Source organism: Leptodactylus fuscus, chromosome 8 (assembly GCF_031893055.1).
Source record: "Leptodactylus fuscus isolate aLepFus1 chromosome 8, aLepFus1.hap2, whole genome shotgun sequence".
Taxonomy (NCBI): domain Eukaryota; kingdom Metazoa; phylum Chordata; class Amphibia; order Anura; family Leptodactylidae; genus Leptodactylus; species Leptodactylus fuscus.
This window is the reverse complement of record NC_134272.1, coordinates 30950759-30977192: the sequence shown is the minus strand read 5'-3', so window position 1 is coordinate 30977192 and position 26434 is coordinate 30950759. Positions and strand designations below refer to the sequence as shown.

Genomic DNA, 26434 nt, shown 5'->3' with positions numbered 1-26434 from the left:
AGCAAAGAAGTGCCGCTTTGTCCTTTTTCGGGTCACTCACCGATTTTTCAAATAATGGGACAGGGATCAAGATGAGCTGGAGTGGGGACATCTCAGCCAAACAGATTTACTATAACTTGTGCCAAAAAATGGTGTAAGCTAAACAAGAAATCTAGGCCGGCCTAGGCTGGTTTAGATTTAAATTTTGGAGCTCAGATCCTCTCAAGATATGACTGTAGGAAATGGCAGTCGGGAATATAAAAAAACAGTGTTACTTACCTCTCCTGGCTCCAGGCAGGCTTCAGGCCTTCTTGTGTGACGTCCGTTATGTCACTTGACCTGGGCTTGCGTCCTTATACGTCGCGACACAAGCCCCTGCTCACGTGACATCCTATACGTCATTGAAGCAGGGACTGCACCAGAGCAAGGGAGAGATTAGTAACAGTGTTTTTTATGTCTGTATCCTCCCCTGGGTCTCCAATTATTATACTCTTGGGTCTGAAATTTTTTTATAGATCGATAGAGCAGGTGTTTTCGGACACAGGGATAATGTGTAGGTGTTTCACTGTATTTAAGTACTTTTATATGTGTTCTAGGGAAAGGGGGGTGATTTGAACATTTTTTTTGTTTTTTTTTAATGCATTTATTAGACCCCTAGGAGTCTTGAACCCCAGTTGTCTGATCACTAATGCAATGCATTACAATGCTTATGCATTGCAATGCTATCTAATAATATAGCAGTTCTATTGCAGGCTACACAGAGTAGCCTGCAATAGAATCCATTGCATGACAGGCCTAGGAGTCTTCACAAGGCTCCTAGCTGTCATGATAATGTGATTGTCGGGAAAATTGTGCCTCAGTCAGCTTTTACCAGGATGCCAGAGGGGTTAATGCCTGTGATCGATGCAGGCACCCATTGCAGACATTAGCGTCGGGTGTCTGCTGTATAAAACAGCAGACACCCGGTGGCTATGTTGGCCGCTATCTTTAAACACCCAGGCATCCGCTGTAATGTTGGGAAAGAGTTAATAATTGCAGCTTTCTTTTGCATTCAGAGCTTTTTTTTTAGAGTTGGTAAATATGTTGATAAATGTAGAACTTTTAAGAATTTTTTTCTAATTTATACCTACTTTTTGTACTAGACAACATATATTTTCCCTATGCTTAATCGGCCCCTGGTACAAATGATCGACAAGCGTTCTTTTCAGACAACATGGCAGTCTAAAATCTAATGTGTATGGACGGCTTTAGACATATGTACTACTGGATCCTGTTATACATAGAGTAAAATGTCAAAATAAGAAAACTGCAGATGGTGCTTTTACACGTGCCACTTTGTCAATCACCTCCCTATCTTATCAGGAGGATCAAGTACATAAAGTGCAAGCATAATCCCTATAATAGCAGAGCCCTGTAGAGAAGACTGGGTGGTTTGGGGTTAAGGATCATTAGAATAGACCAATGTGTAAGTGGGTAAAAAATATGCAAATCTATTCTCCAGGATGTAATTAGGAGAACACTGCACTCTGTATGCCACCCTCTAGAGGGCAGCCTCCTTAACATTATGCATGACTCAGTTAAAAAGTCTACTGTCATGATGCGGATTCAATTGCCAAATTAGTATTTCTATTCCAAAAGGAACAGATTCCCAGATTCCTTTTAGAATAGAAATACTTGTTTGGCAATTAAATCCGCATCATGACAGTAGACTTTTTAACTGAGTCATGCATAATGTTAAGGAGGCTGCCCTCTAGAGGGTGGCATACAGAGTGCAGTGTTCTCCTAATTACATCCTGGAGAATAGATTTGCATATTTTTTTACCCAGAATCCCTAGCGGAGCAAGAATGACTTGTAAGTCTCTGTACTGCCTATGTAGGCATACACTCTCTCCGATGTGTACAATTATGCCCTGACCCAATGTGTAAGTGGTGAGGGATACAACATCCTGGCTCCCCTTTCCCAAAATGTGCAGAACAAATCAGGCACAATCCTCAGTGGAGCCCCTTGGCCCTTTTATCGCAGGATCCAACACAACATGCCTGGTACCACCACTGTGTTCAGCTTTAGATAGTTGGCAATACCAGATACAGCTATGTAAATGGGAAGCGTGTTAGTCGAACCCCCATTGACCGCACCTTTGAGGATCTATCAGTGTTTCCAAAGACAAGCACTCAATTGTAAGTCATAAGCTAGAATGGAGGCACCAATAGTGCTTCAAAACAAGGGACATAGAAAGCTTTGACTGAGCCATATGGCTGGTAATGCGGTATATACAAACTTTTTCATACGAGTACAGTATAAACCTGATAACATGGCATGTAGAGAAACATATATTATTAAAGTAAGAAGTAAAGGAAAGTAATAAAATAGTAATAAATAGCTGTGTTTATTAGAAATCGGACACTATATAATTATAATATGATTTATTACAAACACAGGTTATAAAAAGTCATTGCATTTGATAATTTCTTTACATTAAAAAATATGAAGAACACAATTTCACAAAGCCAAGAAAAATACGCTGGAGAACTATATTTGGTCATTGCAGTCACTTTTTGTAAGGTTGCTTTAAGCTTGGTACATATAAGTTTCCCATTATGATTCCACCAACAAGATAAATATTGCACTAATATGGCAGTACTAAAGAGTCAGCCAAGCTTGTACATGGTTGCTATATGGCTGGCTTCTGAATCTATGAAGAACATGTATAGTACATAACACTCACCGCCTCCGTAACCTATTGCTTGACCTCTTGGACTTAATTTCTGTTGAGACGTCAAGTTATTTTTTCTTGGTGCATAATGTAAATGTAGATTCATACGTGTCCAGTGACATAAATCATTAGCTTTCCTTAATGTCGTATGGTGTCTAGAGATGAGCGAGTACTGTTTGGATCAGCCGATCCGAACAGCACGCTCCATAGAAATGAATGGATGCACCTGGTACTTCCGCTTTGACGGCGGCCGGCCGCTTAACCCCCCACGTGCCGGCTACGTCCATTCATTTCTATGCGAGCCTGCTGTTCGGATCAGCTGATCCGAACAGTACTCGCTCATCTCTAATAGCGTATATCAGCCTATGCTTTATTCAGCCTTTGGTTGTTCATCCGTGTGATGGTCATCTGTATGACGGCCTCTTCACACGACATGTCACAACCCCCAACATCTTGTGATTGTAACAGCAAGAGCAAGACAGAGACCCAGACATGTGTCTGTCAATCATTTATATCAATAGGAGGGGGTGTACCTAAGAATTTACAAACTCTATATGAATAACACCAATATAATTTATACCCGTGACACACACGTGTTAAGATAGAAATACGTTGACAGCAGAATATAAAATTTACTCCTTATGTCCCAATTACATGATATTGTTACCCAAATATATTTAACCCATTAAACATACCGTGAACCATCCATGTCTTATAATATTTACCTGCTCAGCTAATCCCAAAAAATTCACATGCTATTTTCCATACACATTTCTTACTTTCCTATTCAGCATGCTTTATGATCATTTGCCTTTAACATTACCGTGAATCTCTACTATTCGATATACTCCGCCTTCTTGTACAATTTGTCCATGTGGGTGATTATCTATTTGTCAATATATGTTTCAAACAATTTCTTATCATTATATTGTACCAAACCAAACCTCAAAATCAAAAAGGACAACTGCGGAATTCCAGAACTTAAAGGGGTTGTCCGGCATAAAGTAAAACTTTAACACTAAGCTAAACCCCCTCCCCCCGCTTACCTTCTAATTTACTCCCTTTAAAAAAAAGCGTATATTTACCCATATGCCTGCGCCGGTCATGTGACCACCCCATGCACATTTCCTGATGACATTCTGTTTCGCTGGAAGCCACCAGTGCTCCTCTCTCTATCCCCCCCCATCCCCTTCATACTCACCAATGCTCATGTCCTCTTACGCTGGGCGTCGCTTCCTTCACAAGGGAGCTGGAGACGGCGCCTGCGCAATAGAACGCTGGCAGAAGCGAAGAGAAACAGCGTCCTATTGTGCATGCATGGTAGGCCTGCTGCTTCTCTTCTGCTGGTGTTCTATTACACAGGCGCCAGGTGTGGGTAGAAGAGGGGACAGCGGCACGAAAGACAGGAAAGTATGATGGGATGGGGAGGGGGTTGGGGGGCTGAGTTAGTTAACTAGGTATGTAGGGCTAGTAGTGTGTGGGCTAGCTAGGGAAACGGGTGGTTGTGAGGGAAGAAGTGAGAGGGGCGAGCTGAGTGAACTGCAATGCATCATGGTAGTTTTAGGGTAAGACAGCGGGAAGCTACTCATGTAAACAAATGCAGATGACACCAGAGAAAGCCAGAAATCACTCAACACACTGCTAAAGCTATTGGGGTGTACTTATTAACCTATTGATAGCAGTAATAGAACTTTTTTAAAAATAGGGTTTTTTGCCCGGAAAACTCCTTTAATGCAGTAAGAAACTCCACCAAATTCTCTACTACATGCCTGCCCTTCACTAATCTATTCTGATTTTATTGCATAATTTTTACAAGTATATTTGCCGTCCCAGCAGCCAAGATCCTAACGCTAATCTTAGTGTAATTATAGTCATCACCATTATTGTCCTTTACAAGACAGATGTGAAATGTCTTTATATATACACAGTAAACCAGACCGGTGTAAATAATGATAAATCTGGTTGGACAAGCAGCGCCACCCAGGGCATGTCCTTGCCACATCTCCTTTTCACAAAGTGGCAGGATGGTGTTAAAAAGCCACCTTAGCTGTATGACCTTTGTAGTCGAGAAACCTGGCAGTGGCAATCTACTCCAATGGTAACATATGTCAAAGACAACCTTTACATGTCCATCCATATTATTATACCAAGTGCACACAATAAAGAAACTGATTCATTTCTAAAACTAAGTTAATGCAAAATAAATATTATCAGAGCTGCCATAAATGTGTAGTATTAATATCACCTACAAAAATAGTCTATCACTGTTCTTGTGGGAACGATAAGTAAATCTTGTGAGAAAAAAAAAACTAAAACAAAGAAAGATTTAGACAGTGCAAACCTGGAATTGAAAGTCTAAAAATCACCCAAATTTATCACAATTTCTGATGATGAATGATAAATCAGCGTATCTTCAGACTGTCTAGTTTATATCACCTTCTGAAAGCCACCTATTACTCTGGCGTTGCGATCTCCATCCTTCGGGTTTCGCCACGGGACCAGAACGATGGAAAGCCAAAGTTACACAGAGACCCCATTGACTATAACAGTTGTCAGTCAACGGGGTGTCGGCTATTTTCAAACAGATAAGTCCTCCGTGCAAGACTTTTCTCTCCGTTGATTTTTGGCGGTTTCTAAGGGTGCCTTCACCCGTCCTTAGTTTGCTTACTTTGCATCTTAAATTTGGTACAATTCTAGTAGAAATTGTCACCTCTTGTGCTCCTTTCCTGACAAGTCATGCCTCCTAAAGTATCTAAAACACATAAAATGCAGAATATGTAGACCAAATTTTTCATCACACGTTATGAGAAAATTCTGGTGCATTTAGCTTATTAAATCTCCTCCATTGGGAAGAGAGGTCAGATAGTCAGTTGTGTATTATTATAGAGAATACTACAGCTATATGTTAATCTGTATACTATAACTATCCAATTATAACATGGTAAGAAGTCACAATATATCAAAAGTAGACTGCATGTGGCGCCCTGCTGCAACTGGATATGGTGCCCTTTAGCTTTGTAACACTTGCTAGATAACACAATTATGTAAGGAGTGTAGAAGGAAGTGTATGGTATAAGGAAGTGGTGGTAAGATACACTTAGACATACACAAAGACCGTGATGTTATAGTTTGATAAATAGATAATGTTCTCATGCAAAACCAATATAATATTCTATAGCATTGCTCATTTACTACATATAACACACATCTACCATTTTATCTTAGCATGGTTTCTGCAACGTACAGTATACCTCCCAAATTTGAGATGCTCATGTGATTCTCAGTCGATTGAGGGCAGAGGTTGGATCCGTGAGACATCTTTAGCGTCGGGCTGTAATTACATGAGGTGCTGCAAAGAGTGTGACAAATTACTAGGTGATCCTGAATACAGATCATATCAGCCAAGGTGTGATTATAGGTTTCACATGTAGATATCATCCCCAGAGTGTCACACTGGTTTACAATTACAGGCTTCTTTTTATAACTGTGACACTCTGGTTATACTGAAAATACTGCTATACTTCTACATAGGAAATATCATGGGAACCCTCAATATATAACAACTGTATTTAACCACTTCAGTACCGGCCCAATTCCTGGTTCAGGACCACATACATTTTAGGTTTTTTGTGTATGTGCAGTTTTAAGGGCTGTAACATTCATCTAATTTCTGCCTCTTTTTTCGGTGACACATAGGGCCTTATTTTTATGTTGTGTTTATTTTTTAATGTGTTTTAATTTTTTTTAGATCCGGTAAAATATAAACAAAATAAGAGGGAAATTGTGTCCGTTTTTCACTTTTCTTTTTTTTTTAAAAATATATTATATATATATATATATATATATATATATATATATATATATATATATATAAAACAAAAAGTGCTACTACAAAAACTTTATAAAATAGTTTTTCCTCTCCGTTACGTTAATTTTTATTTTGTATGGTGTTGACGGGAGTGGGGCCATAACCTTAAATAACAGCGTTTTATTGGCGGATTATTTTATTTATTTTTTAAATTATTTTATTTACTTTATTAAAAATGTTTCTATAATTTTTTTGTTTTTATTATTTTTTATTTACTAAGGGGCTATCTGATCACTTTTTTTTTTTGTATTGGAGACTGATTTCTCATGCATCTGGAGCTGGTAACATTTAACCTCAGTTGCAAGAGGAATCCAGCCTCCTGAACACGGTTTTAAGACTTAGACAGGGTTTTTTGGGCCAGATTTTGACGCAGAATCCGTGTCAGAATCCAGTTAAAAAAAACGCCTCCCATTGAAATCAATGGGAGCCGGTCCTTTAATTTTTATGTGAGCGGTTTGTTCCCGCTTGCGGAAAAAAAAAACCAACATGCCCTTTCTTCAGGCGGATTCCGCTGCTGATTCAGCCGCAGACGTCCACTTCGCAACACTCCCTCCCAACTAGGCTCATTCATTTGGGCCTAATCCAGAGCGGAATGCCGCCACTGGATGCTGGTGCACTGTATGCACTGCACCGGCATCCAGTCGCGGCTAGCCATTTTTTGGACTGGATTCTGAGGCGGCCTCCGCCTCAAAATCCAGTCCAAAAAACCTTGTCTGAATCCAGCCTAATAGAGCTGATCTGGGCCCTGTAGGACCCAGCAGCTTTGGTAAGATACTTGGTAAGAGCAGATCACATGACCGCCATGTTAGAGGGCAGCCACATCACAGCGGCTTCCATAGCTGTGCACACAGCAATCGAGCAGGCAGGGATGGTAATAAACCGTCCCTGCCTTCTCTCTGGGAGCTCCGACTGAAGTTACAGCCGGCTCCCCGTTTCAGTAGCTGCTGATTTCGGACCACCTTCCGGACGTATATCTCTAATGGGTGGTCCGGAAGTGGGTAAAGGGGTTGTCCAGTTTCAGCAAATAAGTGTTATTGTTTGTATATTGAAAAGTTACTAAATTTTCCAATATACTTTCCGTATTAATTCCTCATGGTTTTCTAGATCTCTGCTTTTTGTCATCCATTGTTTACTTTCAGTGGATAAAAATAAGTCAATGGTCATGTGATAGACAGAGTGTGGTTATGTGATAGACATTCTATGGTCATGTGATAGACAGCCCATGGTCATGTGATAGACAGCCCATGGTCATGTGATAGACATTCTATGGTCATGTGATAGACAGTCTATGGTCATGTAAAACGATAAACCTATAAGATGTTGATACATGAATTATATTGTAACATTGTATAACTTTTCATTATACAAACAATAACATTTATTTGCTGAAACTGGACATCCCTTTAAATAAAGATAATATAATCCATATTAAAGTAAATATGAGCATATAAAAAGGCCTTCCATCTTAATAAATAAATAAATACAATGTAATTTCTTTGTCATGGTAAATGACGCTTGTCTTTAAGCTGGGTATAGAAATAGTTTTTTTGTGAGCGTATGTCTCAGCTGCAAAGAATATCCGGCTTGCTTTCTGTAGATAATACGGTTCAGTTCTGTGTGGATGTCCAGCAAATCCCGATGTTTCCTGTAAGGAGATAAAACATTCCTTGTCAGTATTAGTGGACAGCACAGCCGCAGTACTGTAGGTATCACTATATGACAACCCTTCATGGTTTTTTTCAGTTTTGGGTCATTCCATATCAAGTGATCCAAATAGGAATATTTTTTTTACCTGACGTCTTTAGATTTTTTTTATTTTTATTTTTTATGAAGAACAACATAAGTTAATTACAAATAAAAAGTTTTGAATTTTTTTCTTCATCAGTTAATTTTTTATAGACTTCTAAAGTTTTGAAAAAGTGTGAATTTTGGCCTGGTATGGCTTTACATTTTTTAACATATCTTGGGCTAGAATTGAGATAAATAGGTGGGAGAGGCATCATTTTTCTCAGAGCGGTACCGGCTTTCATTTGATATGTCACAAGACGATGTTTCTTTATATTTTGTTTTGGAGAAATCAAATTCAAAATTTTGATGCGCAATTGTGAAAAAAACGTATGTTTTAAAATTGTGAAAAAATGCATTTGTGTTACTTGTGTTCTTGGTTATATTTGTATAGGTTTTCAACTTGGGACCAAAGTGGGATCAATTTATTTATTTATTTATTTATTTTTAAGCCTTGAATCATCTGATTTTATGTTTGTGTGGCTTCTTCCTTTTTTCTTTTCAAATTACAACTTGCTGAATTCAACATTTATATGCAACAATAAAAAAAACATAAAAAAAAACAAATACTGTAAGTGCCAGAACAAATACATCTTATCAGAACACAGCTTGTTCAGCATTTTCAACCTGAATGCATTGAACAAACTGAAAGAAAAGAGCTGCTCATATCCTCAAGTGCGATTTTCTAAATAGTCTCATCCTAATTATATGTTAACAAGAGTACAAGAACCAATATTTATAACTAGAGATGAGCGAACAGTGTTCTATCGAACTCATGTTCGATCGGATATTAGGCTGTTCGGCATGTTCGAATCGAATCGAACACCGCGTGGTAAAGTGCGCCATTACTCGATTCCCCTCCCACCTTCCCTGGCGCCTTTTTTGCTCCAATAACAGCGCAGGGTAGGTGGGACAGGAACTACGACACCGGTGACGTTGAAAAAAGTAGGCAAAACCCATTGGCTGCCGAATACATGTGACCTCTAATTTAAAAGAACAGCGCCGCCCAGGTTCGCGTCATTCTGAGCTTGCAATTCACCGAGGACGGAGGTTTCCGTCCAGCTAGCTAGGGCTTAGATTCTGGGTAGGCAGGGACAGGCTAGGATAGGAAGGAGAAGACAACCAACAGCTCTTGTAAGAGCTAAATTCCAGGGAGAAGCTTGTCAGTGTAACGTGGCACTGACGGGCTCAATCGCCGCAACCCAGCTTTCCCAGGATCCTGAATGGAATACACTGTCAGTGTATTCCCGTATACCCGATATATACCCCGATACCCGTTCCAACGGTGTGCCCCCCCACCTTCACCCCAGAAATACCCTGCAAGTCCCCTAGCAATAGAATTGGGGCTATATACACCCACAATTTTTACTACTGGTATACAGTGCCATTGTCTGACTGGGAATTCAAAGAATATATTGGGAATACAAATACCCTCATTTCTTGCTACTGCCATATAGTGCCAGTGTCTGACTGGGAATTCAAAGAATATATTGGGGTTACGTGCACCCACAATTTTTACTACTGGTATACAGTGCCATTGTCTGACTGGGAATTCAAAGAATATATTGGGGTTATAAATACCCTCATTTCTTGCTACTGCCATATAGTGCCAGTTTCTGACTGGTAATTCAAAGAATATATTGGGGTTACGTGCACCCACAATTTTTACTACTGGTATACAGTGCCATTGTCTGACTGGGAATTCAAAGAGTATATTGGGAATACAAATACCCTCATTTCTTGCTACTGCCATATAGTGCCAGTTTCTGACTGGTAATTCAAAGAATATATTGGGGTTACGTGCACCCACAATTTTTACTACTGGTATACAGTGCCATTGTCTGACTGGGAATTCAAAGAATATATTGGGGTTATAAATACCCTCATTTCTTGCTACTGCCATATAGTGCCAGTTTCTGACTGGTAATTCAAAGAATATATTGGGGTTACGTGCACCCACAATTTTTACTACTGGTATACAGTGCCATTGTCTGACTGGGAATTCAAAGAATATATTGGGGTTATAAATACCCTCATTTCTTGCTACTGCCATATAGTGCCAGTTTCTGACTGGTAATTCAAAGAATATATTGGGGTTACGTGCACCCACAATTTTTACTACTGGTATACAGTGCCATTGTCTGACTGGGAATTCAAAGAGTATATTGGGAATACAAATACCCTCATTTCTTGCTACTGCCATATAGTGCCAGTTTCTGACTGGGAATTCAAAGAATATATTGGGGTTACGTGCACCCACAATTTTTACTACTGGTATACAGTGCCATTGTCTGACTGGGAATTCAAAGAATATATTGGGGTTATAAATACCCTCATTTCTTGCTACTGCCATATAGTGCCAGTTTCTGACTGGTAATTCAAAGAATATATTGGGGTTACGTGCACCCACAATTTTTACTACTGGTATACAGTGCCATTGTCTGACTGGGAATTCAAAGAGTATATTGGGAATACAAATACCCTCATTTCTTGCTACTGCCATATAGTGCCAGTTTCTGACTGGGAATTCAAAGAATATATTGGGGTTACGTGCACCCACAATTTTTACTACTGGTATACAGTGCCATTGTCTGACTGGGAATTCAAAGAATATATTGGGGTTATAAATACCCTCATTTCTTGCTACTGCCATATAGTGCCAGTTTCTGACTGGTAATTCAAAGAATATATTGGGGTTACGTGCACCCACAATTTTTACTACTGGTATACAGTGCCATTGTCTGACTGGGAATTCAAAGAGTATATTGGGAATACAAATACCCTCATTTCTTGCTACTGCCATATAGTGCCAGTTTCTGACTGGGAATTCAAAGAATATATTGGGGTTACGTGCACCCACAATTTTTACTACTGGTATACAGTGCCATTGTCTGACTGGGAATTCAAAGAATATATTGGGGTTATAAATACCCTCATTTCTTGCTACTGCCATATAGTGCCAGTTTCTGACTGGGAATTCAAAGAATATATTGGGGTTACGTGCACCCACAATTTTTACTACTGGTATACAGTGCCATTGTCTGACTGGGAATTCAAAGAGTATATTGGGAATACAAATACCCTCATTTCTTGCTACTGCCATATAGTGCCAGTTTCTGACTGGGAATTCAAAGAATATATTGGGGTTACGTGCACCCACAATTTTTACTACTGGTATACAGTGCCATTGTCTGACTGGGAATTCAAAGAATATATTGGGGTTATAAATACCCTCATTTCTTGCTACTGCCATATAGTGCCAGTTTCTGACTGGTAATTCAAAGAATATATTGGGGTTACGTGCACCCACAATTTTTACTACTGGTATACAGTGCCATTGTCTGACTGGGAATTCAAAGAGTATATTGGGAATACAAATACCCTCATTTCTTGCTACTGCCATATAGTGCCAGTTTCTGACTGGGAATTCAAAGAATATATTGGGGTTACGTGCACCCACAATTTTTACTACTGGTATACAGTGCCATTGTCTGACTGGGAATTCAAAGAATATATTGGGGTTATAAATACCCTCATTTCTTGCTACTGCCATATAGTGCCAGTTTCTGACTGGTAATTCAAAGAATATATTGGGGTTACGTGCACCCACAATTTTTACTACTGGTATACAGTGCCATTGTCTGACTGGGAATTCAAAGAGTATATTGGGAATACAAATACCCTCATTTCTTGCTACTGCCATATAGTGCCAGTTTCTGACTGGGAATTCAAAGAATATATTGGGGTTACGTGCACCCACAATTTTTACTACTGGTATACAGTGCCATTGTCTGACTGGGAATTCAAAGAATATATTGGGGTTATAAATACCCTCATTTCTTGCTACTGCCATATAGTGCCAGTTTCTGACTGGTAATTCAAAGAATATATTGGGGTTACGTGCACCCACAATTTTTACTACTGGTATACAGTGCCATTGTCTGACTGGGAATTCAAAGAGTATATTGGGAATACAAATACCCTCATTTCTTGCTACTGCCATATAGTGCCAGTTTCTGACTGGTAATTCAAAGAATATATTGGGGTTACGTGCACCCACAATTTTTACTACTGGTATACAGTGCCATTGTCTGACTGGGAATTCAAAGAATATATTGGGGTTATAAATACCCTCATTTCTTGCTACTGCCATATAGTGCCAGTTTCTGACTGGTAATTCAAAGAATATATTGGGGTTACGTGCACCCACAATTTTTACTACTGGTATACAGTGCCATTGTCTGACTGGGAATTCAAAGAGTATATTGGGAATACAAATACCCTCATTTCTTGCTACTGCCATATAGTGCCAGTTTCTGACTGGGAATTCAAAGAATATATTGGGGTTACGTGCACCCACAATTTTTACTACTGGTATACAGTGCCATTGTCTGACTGGGAATTTAAAGAGTATATTGGGAATACAAATACCCTCATTTCTTGCTACTGCCATATAGTGCCAGTGTCTGACTGGGAATTCAAAGAATATATTGGGGTTACGTGCACCCACAATTTTTACTACTGGTATACAGTGCCATTGTCTGACTGGGAATTTAAAGAGTATATTGGGAATACAAATACCCTCATTTCTTGCTACTGCCATATAGTGCCAGTTTCTGACTGGGAATTCAAAGAATATATTGGGGTTACGTGCACCCACAATTTTTACTACTGGTATACAGTGCCATTGTCTGACTGGGAATTCAAAGAATATATTGGGGTTATAAATACCCTCATTTCTTGCTACTGCCATATAGTGCCAGTTTCTGACTGGTAATTCAAAGAATATATTGGGGTTACGTGCACCCACAATTTTTACTACTGGTATACAGTGCCATTGTCTGACTGGGAATTCAAAGAGTATATTGGGAATACAAATACCCTCATTTCTTGCTACTGCCATATAGTGCCAGTTTCTGACTGGGAATTCAAAGAATATATTGGGGTTACGTGCACCCACAATTTTTACTACTGGTATACAGTGCCATTGTCTGACTGGGAATTTAAAGAGTATATTGGGAATACAAATACCCTCATTTCTTGCTACTGCCATATAGTGCCAGTGTCTGACTGGGAATTCAAAGAATATATTGGGGTTACGTGCACCCACAATTTTTACTACTGGTATACAGTGCCAATTTCTAACTAGGAATTCAAAATGCGCAAGGCTCCCGGAAAGGGACGTGGACGAGGCCGTGGGCGAGGTCGGGGGAATGGTTCTGGGGAGCAAGGTAGCAGTGAAGCCACAGGGCGTCCCGTGCCTACTCCTGTGGGGCAGCAAGCATTGCGCCACTCCACAGTGCCAGGGTTGCTTGCCACATTAACTAAACTGCAGGGTACAAACCTTAGTAGGCCCGAGAACCAGGAACAGGTCTTGCAATGGCTGTCAGAGAACGCTTACAGCACATTGTCCAGCAGCCAGTCAGACTCTGCCTCCTCTCCTCCTATTACCCAACAGTCTTGTCTTCCTTCCTCCCAAAATTCCGAAGCTTTACAGAACAATAACCCAAACTGTCCCTGCTCCCCAGAGCTGTTCTCCGCTCCTTTCATTGTCCCTCAACCTGCCTCTCCACGTCACGATTCCACGAACCTAACAGAGGAGCATCTGTGTCCAGATGCTCAAACACTAGAGTCTCCTCCATCTCCGTTCGATTTGGTGGTGGATGACCAGCAACCCACCCTCATCGACGATGATGTGACGCAGTTGCCGTCAGGGCATCCAGTTGACCGGCGCATTGTGCGGGAGGAGGAGATGAGACAGGAGTTGGAAGAGGAAGTGGTGGATGATGAGGACACTGACCCGACCTGGACAGGGGGGATGTCAAGCGGGGAAAGTAGTGTGGATGTTGAGGCAGGTGCAGCACCAAAAAGGGTAGCTAGAGGCAGAGGCAGAGGTCAGCAGCTTAGGCGAAGCCAGGCCACACCCGGAATCTCCCAAGATGTTCCAGTTCGTACCCAGCCCTGAAAAACTCCCACCTCGAGGGCACGTTTCTCGAAGGTGTGGAGTTTTTTCAAGGAATGCGCCGAGGACAGATATAGTGTTGTCTGCACAATTTGCCTCTCGAAATTGATTAGGGGCTCTGAGAAGAGCAACCTGTCCACCACTTCAATGCGCCGTCATTTGGAATCCAAGCACTGGAATCAGTGGCAGGCAGCAACGGCAGGACAAAGGCCGCCTGCCGTTCACGCCACTGCCACTGCCTCTGCCACTGCCTCTGCCTCTGCCACTGCCACTGCTGACTGTGCTGGCGATGCACTCCAGAGGACGAGCCAGGACACCACTTCATCTGCCTCCGCCACTTTGTTGACTTCTACCTCATCCTCCCCTGGTCCTGTCTTATCTCCTTCTCCTGCACCATCAAAGGCACCATCAGGCGTTTCTTTACAACAACCCACCATCTCTCAGACATTGGAGCGGCGGCAGAAATACACTGCTAACCACCCACACGCGCAAGCCTTGAACGCCAACATCGCTAAACTGCTGGCCCAGGAGATGTTGGCGTTCCGGCTTGTTGAAACTCCCGCCTTCCTGGACCTGATGGCAACTGCGGCACCTCGCTATGCCGTCCCTAGCCGTCACTACTTCTCCCGGTGTGCCGTCCCCGCCTTGCACCAGCACGTGTCACTCAACATCAGGCGGGCCCTTAGTTCCGCGCTTTGCACAAAGGTCCACTTGACCACCGACGCGTGGACAAGTGCATGCGGACAGGGACGCTACATTTCACTGACGGCACACTGGGTGAATGTAGTTGAGGCTGGGACTGCTTCCCAAACTGGCCCGGTGTACCTCGTCTCCCCGCCTAACATTCCTGGCAGGGACACGAGAAGAACACCCCCCTCCTCCTCCTCCTCTACCGCCTCCTCCTCCGCCACCGCCTCCTCCTCCGCCACCGCCTCCTCCTCCGCTGTTAGATTGACCCCAGCTACGAGTTGGAAACGTTGCAGCACTGGCGTTGGTAGACGTCAGCAGGCTGTGCTGAAGCTGATCAGCTTGGGGGACAGACAGCACACTGCCTCCGAGGTGAGGGATGCCCTCCTCGATGAGACGGCAATATGGTTTGAGCCGCTGCACCTGGGCCCAGGCATGGTCGTTTGTGATAACGGCCGGAACCTGGTAGCAGCTCTGGAGCTTGCCGGACTCCAACATGTTCCATGCCTGGCCCACGTCTTCAACCTAGTGGTGCAACGTTTCCTAAAGAGCTACCCCAATGTTCCAGAGCTACTGGTGAAAGTGCGGCGCATGTGCGCCCACTTTCGCAAGTCGACAGTAGCCGCTGCTAGCTTAAAATCTCTCCAGCAACGCCTGCATGTGCCACAACACCGGCTTTTGTGCGACGTCCCCACACGCTGGAACTCAACGTTTCAGATGTTGAATAGAGTGGTTGAGCAGCAGAGACCTTTGATGGAATACCAGCTACAAAACCCTAGGGTGCCACAAAGTCAGCTGCCTCAGTTTCACATCCATGAGTGGCCATGGATGAGAGACCTTTGTGACATCCTACGGGTCTTTGAGGAGTCCACAAGGAGGGTGAGCTCTGAGGATGCGATGGTGAGCCTTACAATCCCGCTCTTGTGTGTTCTGAGAGAATCCCTGATTGACATCAGGGATAACTCAGATCACACAGAGGAGTTAGGGATAGCATCCGATCCGTCACAGCTGGAGAGTAGGTCCACACATCTGTCCGCTTCACTGCGTTTAATGGAGGAGGAGGAGGAGGAGGAAGAAGAAGAGTTGTCCGATGATGTGATGGTGATACAGGAGGCTTCCGGGCAACTTCGAATCGTCCCATTGTTGCAGCGCGGATGGGTAGACATGGAGGATGAGGAGGAAATGGAGATTGAACTTTCCGGTGGGGCCAGAGGAGTCATGCCAACTAACACTGTGGCAGACATGGCTGAGTTCATGTTGGGGTGCTTTACAACCGACAAGCGTATTGTCAAAATCATGGAGGACAACCAGTACTGGATCTTTGCTATCCTTGACCCCCGGTATAAAAACAACATCTCGTCTTTTATTCCGGTAGAGGGGAGGGCCAATCGCATCAATGCTTGCCACAGGCAATTGGTGCAGAATATGATGGAGATGTTTCCAGCATGTGACGTTGGCGGCAGGGAGGGCAGTTCCTCCAGTAGGCAACCAAGTTCTCACCGGTCCACACAAACGAGGGGCACACTGTCTAAGGTCTGGGACACCTTGATGGCACCCCCTCGCCAAAGTGCCGCCACGGAGGGTCCTAGTGTCACCAGGCGTGAGAAGTATAGGCGCATGTTGCGGGAATACCTTTCCGACCACAGCCCTGTCCTCTCCGACCCCTCTGCGCCCTACACGTATTGGGTGTCGAAGTTGGACCTGTGGCTTGAACTTGCCCTATATGCCTTGGAGGTGCTGTCCTGTCCTGCCGCCAGCGTCCTATCTGAGAGGATGTTCAGTGCAGCCGGTGGCATCATCACTGACAAGCGCACCCGTCTGTCAGCTGAGAGTGCCGACCGGCTCACTTTGATAAAAATGAACCACCACTGGATAGAGCCTTCATTTTTGTGCCCACCTGTGTAAAGCACCCCAACATGAAACTCCATGTCTGTACTCAACCTCTCCAATTCCTCCGCATCCTCATACTCATCCACCATAAGCGTTGCACAATTCTGCTAATACTAGGCTCCCTCCAACATGATTTCCCCCAACTCTGCTGGTTAGAGGCTCCCTCCACCCTGATTTCCACCAACTCTGCTGGTTAGAGGCTCCCTCCACCCTGCTTTCCCACAACTCTGCTGGTTAGAGGCTCCTTCCACCATGAATTTGCCAAAACTGGGCTGTTTAGAGGCTCCCTCCACCATGAATTGGTCCAAACTGGGCTGGTTAGAGGCTCCCTCCACCATTAATTGGTCCAAACTGGGCTGGTTAGAGGCTCCCTCCACCATGAATTTGCCCAAACTGGGCTGTTTAGAGGCTCCCTCCACCATGAATTTGCCCAAACTGGGCTGTTTAGAGGCTCCCTCCACCATGAATTGGTCCAAACTGGGTTTTTTAGAGGCTCCCTCCACCATGAATTGGTCCAAACTGGGCTGGTTAGAGGCTCCCTCCACCATGAATTGATCCAAACTGGGGTGGTTAGAGGCTCCCTCCACCATTAATTGGTCCAAACTGGGCTGGTTAGAGGCTCCCTCCACCATTAATTGGTCCAAACTGGGCTGGTTAGAGGCTCCCTCCACCATGAATTGGTCCAAACTGGGGTTTTTAGAGGCTCCCTCCACCATGAATTGGTCCAAACTTGGCTGTTTAGAGGCTCCCTCCACCATTAATTGGTCCAAACTGGGCTGGTTAGAGGCTCCCTCCACCATGAATTGGTCCAAACTGGGTTTTTTAGAGGCTCCCTCCACCATGAATTTGCCCAAACTGGGCTGTTTAGAGGCTCCCTCCACCATGAATTGGTCCAAACTGGGGTGGTTAGAGGCTCCCTCCACCATTAATTGGTCCAAACTGGGCTGGTTAGAGGCTCCCTCCACCATTAATTGGTCCAAACTGGGCTGGTTAGAGGCTCCCTCCACCATGAATTGGTCCAAACTGGGGTTTTTAGAGGCTCCCTCCACCATGAATTGGTCCAAACTTGGCTGTTTAGAGGCTCCCTCCACCATTAATTGGTCCAAACTGGGCTGGTTAGAGGCTCCCTCCACCATGAATTGGTCCAAACTGGGTTTTTTAGAGGCTCCCTCCACCATGAATTTGCCCAAACTGGGCTGTTTAGAGGCTCCCTCCACCATGAATTGGTCCAAACTGGGTTTTTTAGAGGCTCCCTCCACCATGAATTGGTCCAAACTGGGCTGGTTAGAGGCTCCCTCCACCATGAATTGGTCCAAACTGGGGTGGTTAGAGGCTCCCTCCACCATTAATTGGTCCAAACTGGGCTGGTTAGAGGCTCCCTCCACCATGAATTGGTCCAAACTGGGCTGGTTAGAGGCTCCCTCCACCATTAATTGGTCCAAACTGGGCTGGTTAGAGGCTCCCTCCACCATGAATTTGCCCAAACTGGGCTGTTTAGAGGCTCCCTCCACCATGAATTTGCCCAAACTGGGCTGGTTAGAGGCTCCCTCCACCATGAATTGGTCCAAACTGGGGTTTTTAGAGGCTCCCTCCACCATGAATTGGTCCAAACTTGGCTGTTTAGAGGCTCCCTCCACCATTAATTGGTCCAAACTGGGCTGGTTAGAGGCTCCCTCCACCATGAATTGGTCCAAACTGGGTTTTTTAGAGGCTCCATCCACCATGAATTTGCCCAAACTGGGCTGTTTAGAGGCTCCCTCCACCATGAATTGGTCCAAACTGGGGTGGTTAGAGGCTCCCTCCACCATTAATTGGTCCAAACTGGGCTGGTTAGAGGCTCCCTCCACCATTAATTGGTCCAAACTGGGCTGGTTAGAGGCTCCCTCCACCATGAATTGGTCCAAACTGGGGTTTTTAGAGGCTCCCTCCACCATGAATTGGTCCAAACTTGGCTGTTTAGAGGCTCCCTCCACCATTAATTGGTCCAAACTGGGCTGGTTAGAGGCTCCCTCCACCATGAATTGGTCCAAACTGGGTTTTTTAGAGGCTCCCTCCACCATGAATTTGCCCAAACTGGGCTGTTTAGAGGCTCCCTCCACCATGAATTGGTCCAAACTGGGGTGGTTAGAGGCTCCCTCCACCATTAATTGGTCCAAACTGGGCTGGTTAGAGGCTCCCTCCACCATTAATTGGTCCAAACTGGGCTGGTTAGAGGCTCCCTCCACCATGAATTGGTCCAAACTGGGGTTTTTAGAGGCTCCCTCCACCATGAATTGGTCCAAACTTGGCTGTTTAGAGGCTCCCTCCACCATTAATTGGTCCAAACTGGGCTGGTTAGAGGCTCCCTCCACCATGAATTGGTCCAAACTGGGTTTTTTAGAGGCTCCCTCCACCATGAATTTGCCCAAACTGGGCTGTTTAGAGGCTCCCTCCACCATGAATTGGTCCAAACTGGGTTTTTTAGAGGCTCCCTCCACCATGAATTGGTCCAAACTGGGCTGGTTAGAGGCTCCCTCCACCATGAATTGGTCCAAACTGGGGTGGTTAGAGGCTCCCTCCACCATTAATTGGTCCAAACTGGGCTGGTTAGAGGCTCCCTCCACCATTAATTGGTCCAAACTGGGCTGGTTAGAGGCTCCCTCCACCATTAATTGGTCCAAACTGGGCTGGTTAGAGGCTCCCTCCACCATGAATTTGCCCAAACTGGGCTGTTTAGAGGCTCCCTCCACCATGAATTTGCCCAAACTGGGCTGGTTAGAGGCTCCCTCCACCATGAATTGGTCCAAACTGGGGTTTTTAGAGGCTCCCTCCACCATGAATTGGTCCAAACTTGGCTGTTTAGAGGCTCCCTCCACCATTAATTGGTCCAAACTGGGCTGGTTAGAGGCTCCCTCCACCATGAATTGGTCCAAACTGGGTTTTTTAGAGGCTCCCTCCACCATGAATTTGCCCAAACTGGGCTGTTTAGAGGCTCCCTCCACCATGAATTGGTCCAAACTGGGGTGGTTAGAGGCTCCCTCCACCATTAATTGGTCCAAACTGGGCTGGTTAGAGGCTCCCTCCACCATTAATTGGTCCAAACTGGGCTGGTTAGAGGCTCCCTCCACCATGAATTTGCCCAAACTGGGCTGGTTAGAGGCTCCCTCCACCATGAATTGGTCCAAACTGGGTTTTTTAGAGGCTCCCTCCACCATGAATTTGCCCAAACTGGGCTGGTTAGAGGCTCCCTCCACCATGAATTGGTCCAAACTGGGGTTTTTAGAGGCTCCCTCCACCATGAATTTGCCCAAACTGGGCTGTTTAGAGGCTCCCTCCACCATGAATTGGTCCAAACTGGGTTTTTTAGAGGCTCCCTCCACCATGAATTGGTCCAAACTGGGCTGGTTAGAGGCTCCCTCCACCATGAATTGGTCCAAACTGGGGTGGTTAGAGGCTCCCTCCACCATTAATTGGTCCAAACTGGGCTGGTTAGAGGCTCCCTCCACCATTAATTGGTCCAAACTGGGCTGGTTAGAGGCTCCCTCCACCATGAATTTGCCCAAACTGGGCTGTTTAGAGGCTCCCTCCACCATGAATTTGCCCAAACTGGGCTGGTTAGAGGCTCCCTCCACCATGAATTGGTCCAAACTGGGGTTTTTAGAGGCTCCCTCCACCATGAATTGGTCCAAACTTGGCTGTTTAGAGGCTCCCTCCACCATTAATTGGTCCAAACTGGGCTGGTTAGAGGCTCCCTCCACCATGAATTGGTCCAAACTGGGTTTTTTAGAGGCTCCCTCCACCATGAATTTGCCCAAACTGGGCTGTTTAGAGGCTCCCTCCACCATGAATTGGTCCAAACTGGGGTGGTTAGAGGCTCCCTCCACCATTAATTGGTCCAAACTGGGCTGGTTAGAGGCTCCCTCCACCATTAATTGGTCCAAACTGGGCTGGTTAGAGGCTCCCTCCACCATGAATTTGCCCAAACTGGGCTGGTTAGAGGCTCCCTCCACCATGAATTGGTCCAAACTGGGTTTTTTAGAGGCTCCCTCCACCATGAATTTGCCCAAACTGGGCTGGTTAGAGGCTCCCTCCACCATGAATTGGTCCAAACTGGGGTTTTTAGAGGCTCCCTCCACCATGAATTTGCCCAAACTCTGCTGGTTAGAGGCTCAATCCACCCTGATTTTCAAAACAAATGTTGGTGCCAACCTCAACTTACTACAAGGGCCAAATTCACTGCTGGTGACAAGCTCTCCTCACTGCAAGTGCCAAATACACATGTTTCAAGGTGTTTTCCTACTGTCAGAGAGGTGGTATTGAGTGTGTAAAGTGTGTAGTTGTTAGGCTGTGATGTTGGGGTAATAGAGGGTCTTTGGTGTGTTAGATGCCCCCAGACATGCTTCCCCTGCTGTCCCAGTGTCATTCCAGAGGTGTTGGCATCATTTCCTGGGGTGTCATAGTGGACTTGGTGACCCTCCAGACACGGATTTGGGTTTCCCCCTTAACGAGTATCTGTTCCCCATAGACTATAATGGGGTTCGAAACCCGTTCGAACACACGAACATTGAGCGGCTGTTCGAATCGAATTTCGAACCTCGAACATTTTAGTGTTCGCTCATCTCTATTTATAACGCCTATTTCTACATGTAACAATTGTTTTTTATTATATCACTAAACATGTCATTTATTAAGAAAAATAGTCCAGTAGATAAATCCTCATTCTATAAAATATGAACTAATCAAACAATTAATAGGACATTTTTAAACTACTGGCCTTTTATCATCAATTTGTCCTTTCTAGTGAGTGAAATGTAATCTTGTCCATAAGCGCTTACTAGCAATGGCCATTTCCTTTTGTGTCAAAGAGTATGGATGTTATGTCTGTCATGGTGTTAGGCTCCACCTGAGTTAATATCTGATTTTTGTTATCTGAGGTGAACTACAATAAGTGTCCTACCAGAAACACACCTCTGAGAGAGATGGTCCCACTCTAGTGTCATATTACAGGACCTGTATACTGCTAGTCTGACACTAGTTAACATTAACATTTTGTGAGGTGGATCATTCTCTGTACATATCTCACATATAGACCCCACACTTTTAGACCACAGGCTGAACAGATCTGAATTCAAGATTTTCGGAATGACACTGTAATAGTTATATTTTAAAATATGATCCCATCGCGATCCCAACTTGAATTTTGGTACAGATGTGGCTAAGGGCATAGCAGGCCCATGTGCATTTTTTTGAAATTTCTAAATAAAACGTTTTTTTCGGAAATGCGTTTTAAAATTTTGCGTTTGCGTTCACATGGGTAAAATATTAACAAAGATACTCTTGTGACATATTTGGTGAAAGCCTGTATAGTTCTGAGTAGAATGGCATTTATTTTGTTTCTCTATCTTTTTTCTAGCCTAAGTTATGAGGAGAAATGTAAAGGCAGGCAACACAGAAATTCGCACTTTTTCTGAACTTTGAAAATCAATTAAAAATCAAAAAAAATTTCTAGAATTTTTTTTTCTTCACATTTTGCATTCTCTGACACACTATTACCAAATAACAAAATCTCAAAAGAATTAAAAATATAGAGGGAAAAATCATTGGTTCACTTGACACGGAATGACCCTTTTACTTTCCAAAAAATGATCCAAAGAAATTAATAGAACAGATTTTCACCCTCCTCAGATACCCTATTGCAGCAGATCAGACATTGCCTGGGTGCTCACCGGACTTTACTTCTGATATGGTGCTGATATGGGACAATTTTTTTATTCCATCCCATTGACTTCAATGTCACGGAGCAGGATAGGACCTGCTCTAATGGTGCATCAAACCCCCATTAGAAGAGACTCACTCATGTACATGAGGCTTTCTAAACCAAGTATACATTACTGTACATATTCCTGTTTACATGTTCACTCTTAGCTTATCTGTTCCTGTTCTAGCTGTGGGAGTATTACATCATATATATATAAAAAAAAAAAAAAGAAACAAAATCAAGAAATCCATTCATTAATATCTTTCTCTACCTGTACATGTCCCATTTAGATATACAGTATTCCTCTATGTGTCTTCTAGTAGATCAGCCATAGCTTTCTATATTTCATTCAGTTATATCTGACTACAACAGGAGCCCTCCCACAAGGCTTTGTCTGCAATACAGGTCCCCTCTAAAATATGAATCCCCAAAACCACAAATATCAATATTACAAAGCTGCATACAATATTGCATTGCATGAACGATCTGATATTTATGACCTATACTAAGGATCGGCGATTAAAAAAAATAAATCCTGGAAAAACCTCTTTAACTACTTTGTAATGGGCATTTGCCATAGTCCACGTCATTATTATTATAAGTTACATGATTTTGGGGTGCTTCAATTTAATACATTGGTGGTATATTGATAAGACTGGATCCTCCGAGAAGTCTTCTCCATGCAGCGTCCCCGCGGCATCTTCCAGCTCTGAATTTACTCTGCGAGCAAGAAAATGTAGTGCGGGCATGCGCAGTCGGCTCTGCCCAGGCCCTATGCGTGGCAGAGTGAATTCAGAGCTGGAAGACGCCGCGGGGAAGCTGCACGGAGAAGACTTCTAAAGGTAGGAGAAGAACCAGCATTGATTGGCCGACTGTATAGCATTCGGCCAATCAATGCTGGTTCTGCATCGAACTTTTCCATTTGAATAGCGAGTGGTATTCGATCGAGTACGAGTATTTCGAATTCCATAGTATTCGATCGAATACCTACTCGATCGAGTACTACTCGCTCATCTCTACTCGGTTTCACTGCAGATATTCTTGGTTGGTTCATTATGGTCAATTAAGGACTAGGAATAAAATTACCACTCAAAAAATAAAAAAAATTGAAAAAAAGAGTTTACATAAGACTGACTTCACGGTTTTTAGTATTATCATTTTCCGACATCTGGACACTTAACCCAACTCCTAAGCAACCATCATGTTTTAGGCATTTACCTGATTTTCTTATCATTCAATAAATCTCTCAGTGACCTCAGGTATAAAGATGTGGAGCCTGAAGACCTCTGCAGTTCCAACTCATCCACTCGACAGTGACTCCAAAAGATGTCTGCTTCATTTGGTATTTTTGAATGGTTTGGTACCCAGTGGCGATTTGCTGGATTTTCACTGGGCCCATCCACTTCTACAAAACTTCCTTCTTGTGCCTCCTCAATATCACGGGAAAAATAGTTTTGAATAAAGAAGAGTTTGGGTTTCCCTCTGAGGTTTGGACATGCCTGTCCGGTAAAAATATTCTTAATTCTGTCTAAAGAGAGGCCGGGCAGATTTCCATCCAAGCAGAAAAGAGAGTCTGTGTTCCCCCGACTAATAACAATGCAAACGAACATGTCATGGTTTCTGTGTTGCGTCATGTTTCCTACATCTTGAAGGATTTCTTCTACTTCATCAACTTTTTTATATAAATGACATTTAACAACAAAATGTAGAGATCTAAACAGGGCTTGTAACATCTCTGTAAGAGTAAAGAAACCAAAATGATCAGCATTACAACACATAGAACAAAATGAATTTACCTCTTCCTGCCTGCACCAGGTAGATCAGTCACAAGGAGACGTCCATGGGCGCTGATCATAAATAACTCATACAGATGGATGGATGATGCAGTAAAATAATTGTATTTCATAATTCCTTAAAATAACAAGTTTTAGGGCTCAGGGGCTTTATCAACTTGTAAGAGTAGGGCTTTGTAATTTGATAAAGGAGTTCCTGGGAAGTGAAACTTTATTTTTATCTATTTCTGCCAATTTTACTCTTTAACCCCTACCTGACATCTGCCGTAATAGTATGGCACTGCCGGGAAGGACTTCTTGCAAACTACGTACTACGGCGGCTGCATGGTGCGCACACAGAACCTATGTGCGCACCATGCCCTGCGGGTGTCAGCCGTAACATACGACTGACAATGCCATGTAACACCCGCGGCCGGATCCGGGTCTGATCGCGGGTGATAACCCCTGAGATGCCGGCGCTCAGGGGTTTTGGGATATTATGGTGCCAATCGACACCCCCTGCAACGGTTTTGGGGGGTTCCAGTGTTCGTAGTGGGCAGCGCGGGGTCTGATCAGTGACCCCGGGTCTGCCCCATCACTTACCCCTCCACATACCTGGTTGATCCTGCCCAAAAGGAAGCTGTCAGCCCTGTGCGTCTACACAGGCTGACAGCTTCCTCTACATTGCAATACACGTGCAAGTTTTCAAGGGGATAACACTGATTGATTCAGGTAACCCTAACCTATCTGTCTGTGGAGCTAGATTGATGTTATAAGTTCTGGTGACAAACTCCCTACAATAAACTTTGGCTCCTTTCTGTGAAATCATGCACTTTTAACAAAAAATTCTCAAATCTGTACATCGCTTTTACTAGCTGTGTGGTTAGGCAGGTTCTTCTATAATACAGGGAAACTGAGGCTGGCAGTCACTTCAAACACATATCTTGGGCTTTTTAAAACATGAGATCAGATTCATTCATAAGACACCAAGATCACAGTTCTAGCTGCAAGATTGGAGCCAACAGATGAAAACACAATCAGGAATGGCATATTTATACGTAGCTGCTGCCAATCCTGACTGTTTTCAAATGGTCATATGAAACTATATAGGTAGTACTTGCCATCTAGGTGTCATATGAAAGCTCAAAAGCATTGTTCTAGGTTTTATAATGTTCATGATATATCAGTTTGAAGGGAACGCCTGGTCTCAGCTCCTCTGCATTATACAAGGGCCTGTGCACCCATACACCTAGTGAAAGCAATGTACAGCTCCAACATTCACTGGTAAACTAAGGCCAGGTTCAGAGGTAGCAGATATTGCATGTTGCAGGTTTTTCTGAATAAATGCTGAAAAAAATCCAACTAAGCACTATACAATGCATTTGCAAAAACCCATTCAGACATACCAGCAAACATGTGCACAGATGTCTATAAAGGTATGTCCACATGTACAAAGTCTGCAAGTGTTATAGGCAGACTGTCACGGATATTGTCGCAGATTTACAGCATAAATCACTCAATGAATGGAAAAAAGGAACTGTGGTATCAATAGATATGCTGTGTATTTAATATCTGCATGGCAGGTCAGTTTCTGCTGTGGAAAAAACCTGTAGCAAAAATCAACTGGTGGTGCAAATTTTTACTTTCTTTAAATCTCATCCATTCTGTTTCTACCATAATATACTGAACATCTAAAGATCTACAGCATTTCTTTCCCATGTAAATGTAGCCTAGAACTGCAGACGTATCCTTACACCAGAATAGCCAACACTTAATAAAGGAAACACTTACCAGAATCATTCCCAACACAGTCGATGATAACACAGAAGCCGATGCTCTCTTTTCTTACTGGATATCTATCATCATGGTCTCCAATCTGTAAACAGATACGTAGATGACATTATAGCTTCAGTGATGTCTATTGTATCATTTAACTTTGTTGTATTTTATGCCTCTCTTCACATTGCCATCAATGTCCCCACCTGTAACAGAAGCCATTATAAAATATGACAGTGCCGCCATTTTATATTAGATATTGCT

The 26434-nt window shown here is 43.5% G+C and overlaps 1 protein-coding gene across 3 annotated transcripts in view; it reads right to left on the bottom strand.

The window, feature by feature from the left end:
• Positions 1–6573: 6573 nt before the first annotated feature.
• The window catches only part of CFLAR (CASP8 and FADD like apoptosis regulator), a 56371-nt gene continuing 36510 nt past the window's right edge, over positions 6574–26434 (bottom strand). For all 3 annotated transcript variants that reach the window (XM_075284332.1, XM_075284330.1, XM_075284333.1), the window contains exons 8-10: positions 26186–26270; positions 23841–24357; positions 6574–8206 (exon numbers count right to left, since the gene is read on the bottom strand). In XM_075284332.1, the coding sequence (XP_075140433.1) occupies positions 8083–8206; positions 23841–24357; positions 26186–26270 (726 nt within the window). In that variant the 3' untranslated portion in view covers positions 6574–8082. The remainder of the gene's footprint in view (positions 8207–23840; positions 24358–26185; positions 26271–26434) is intronic.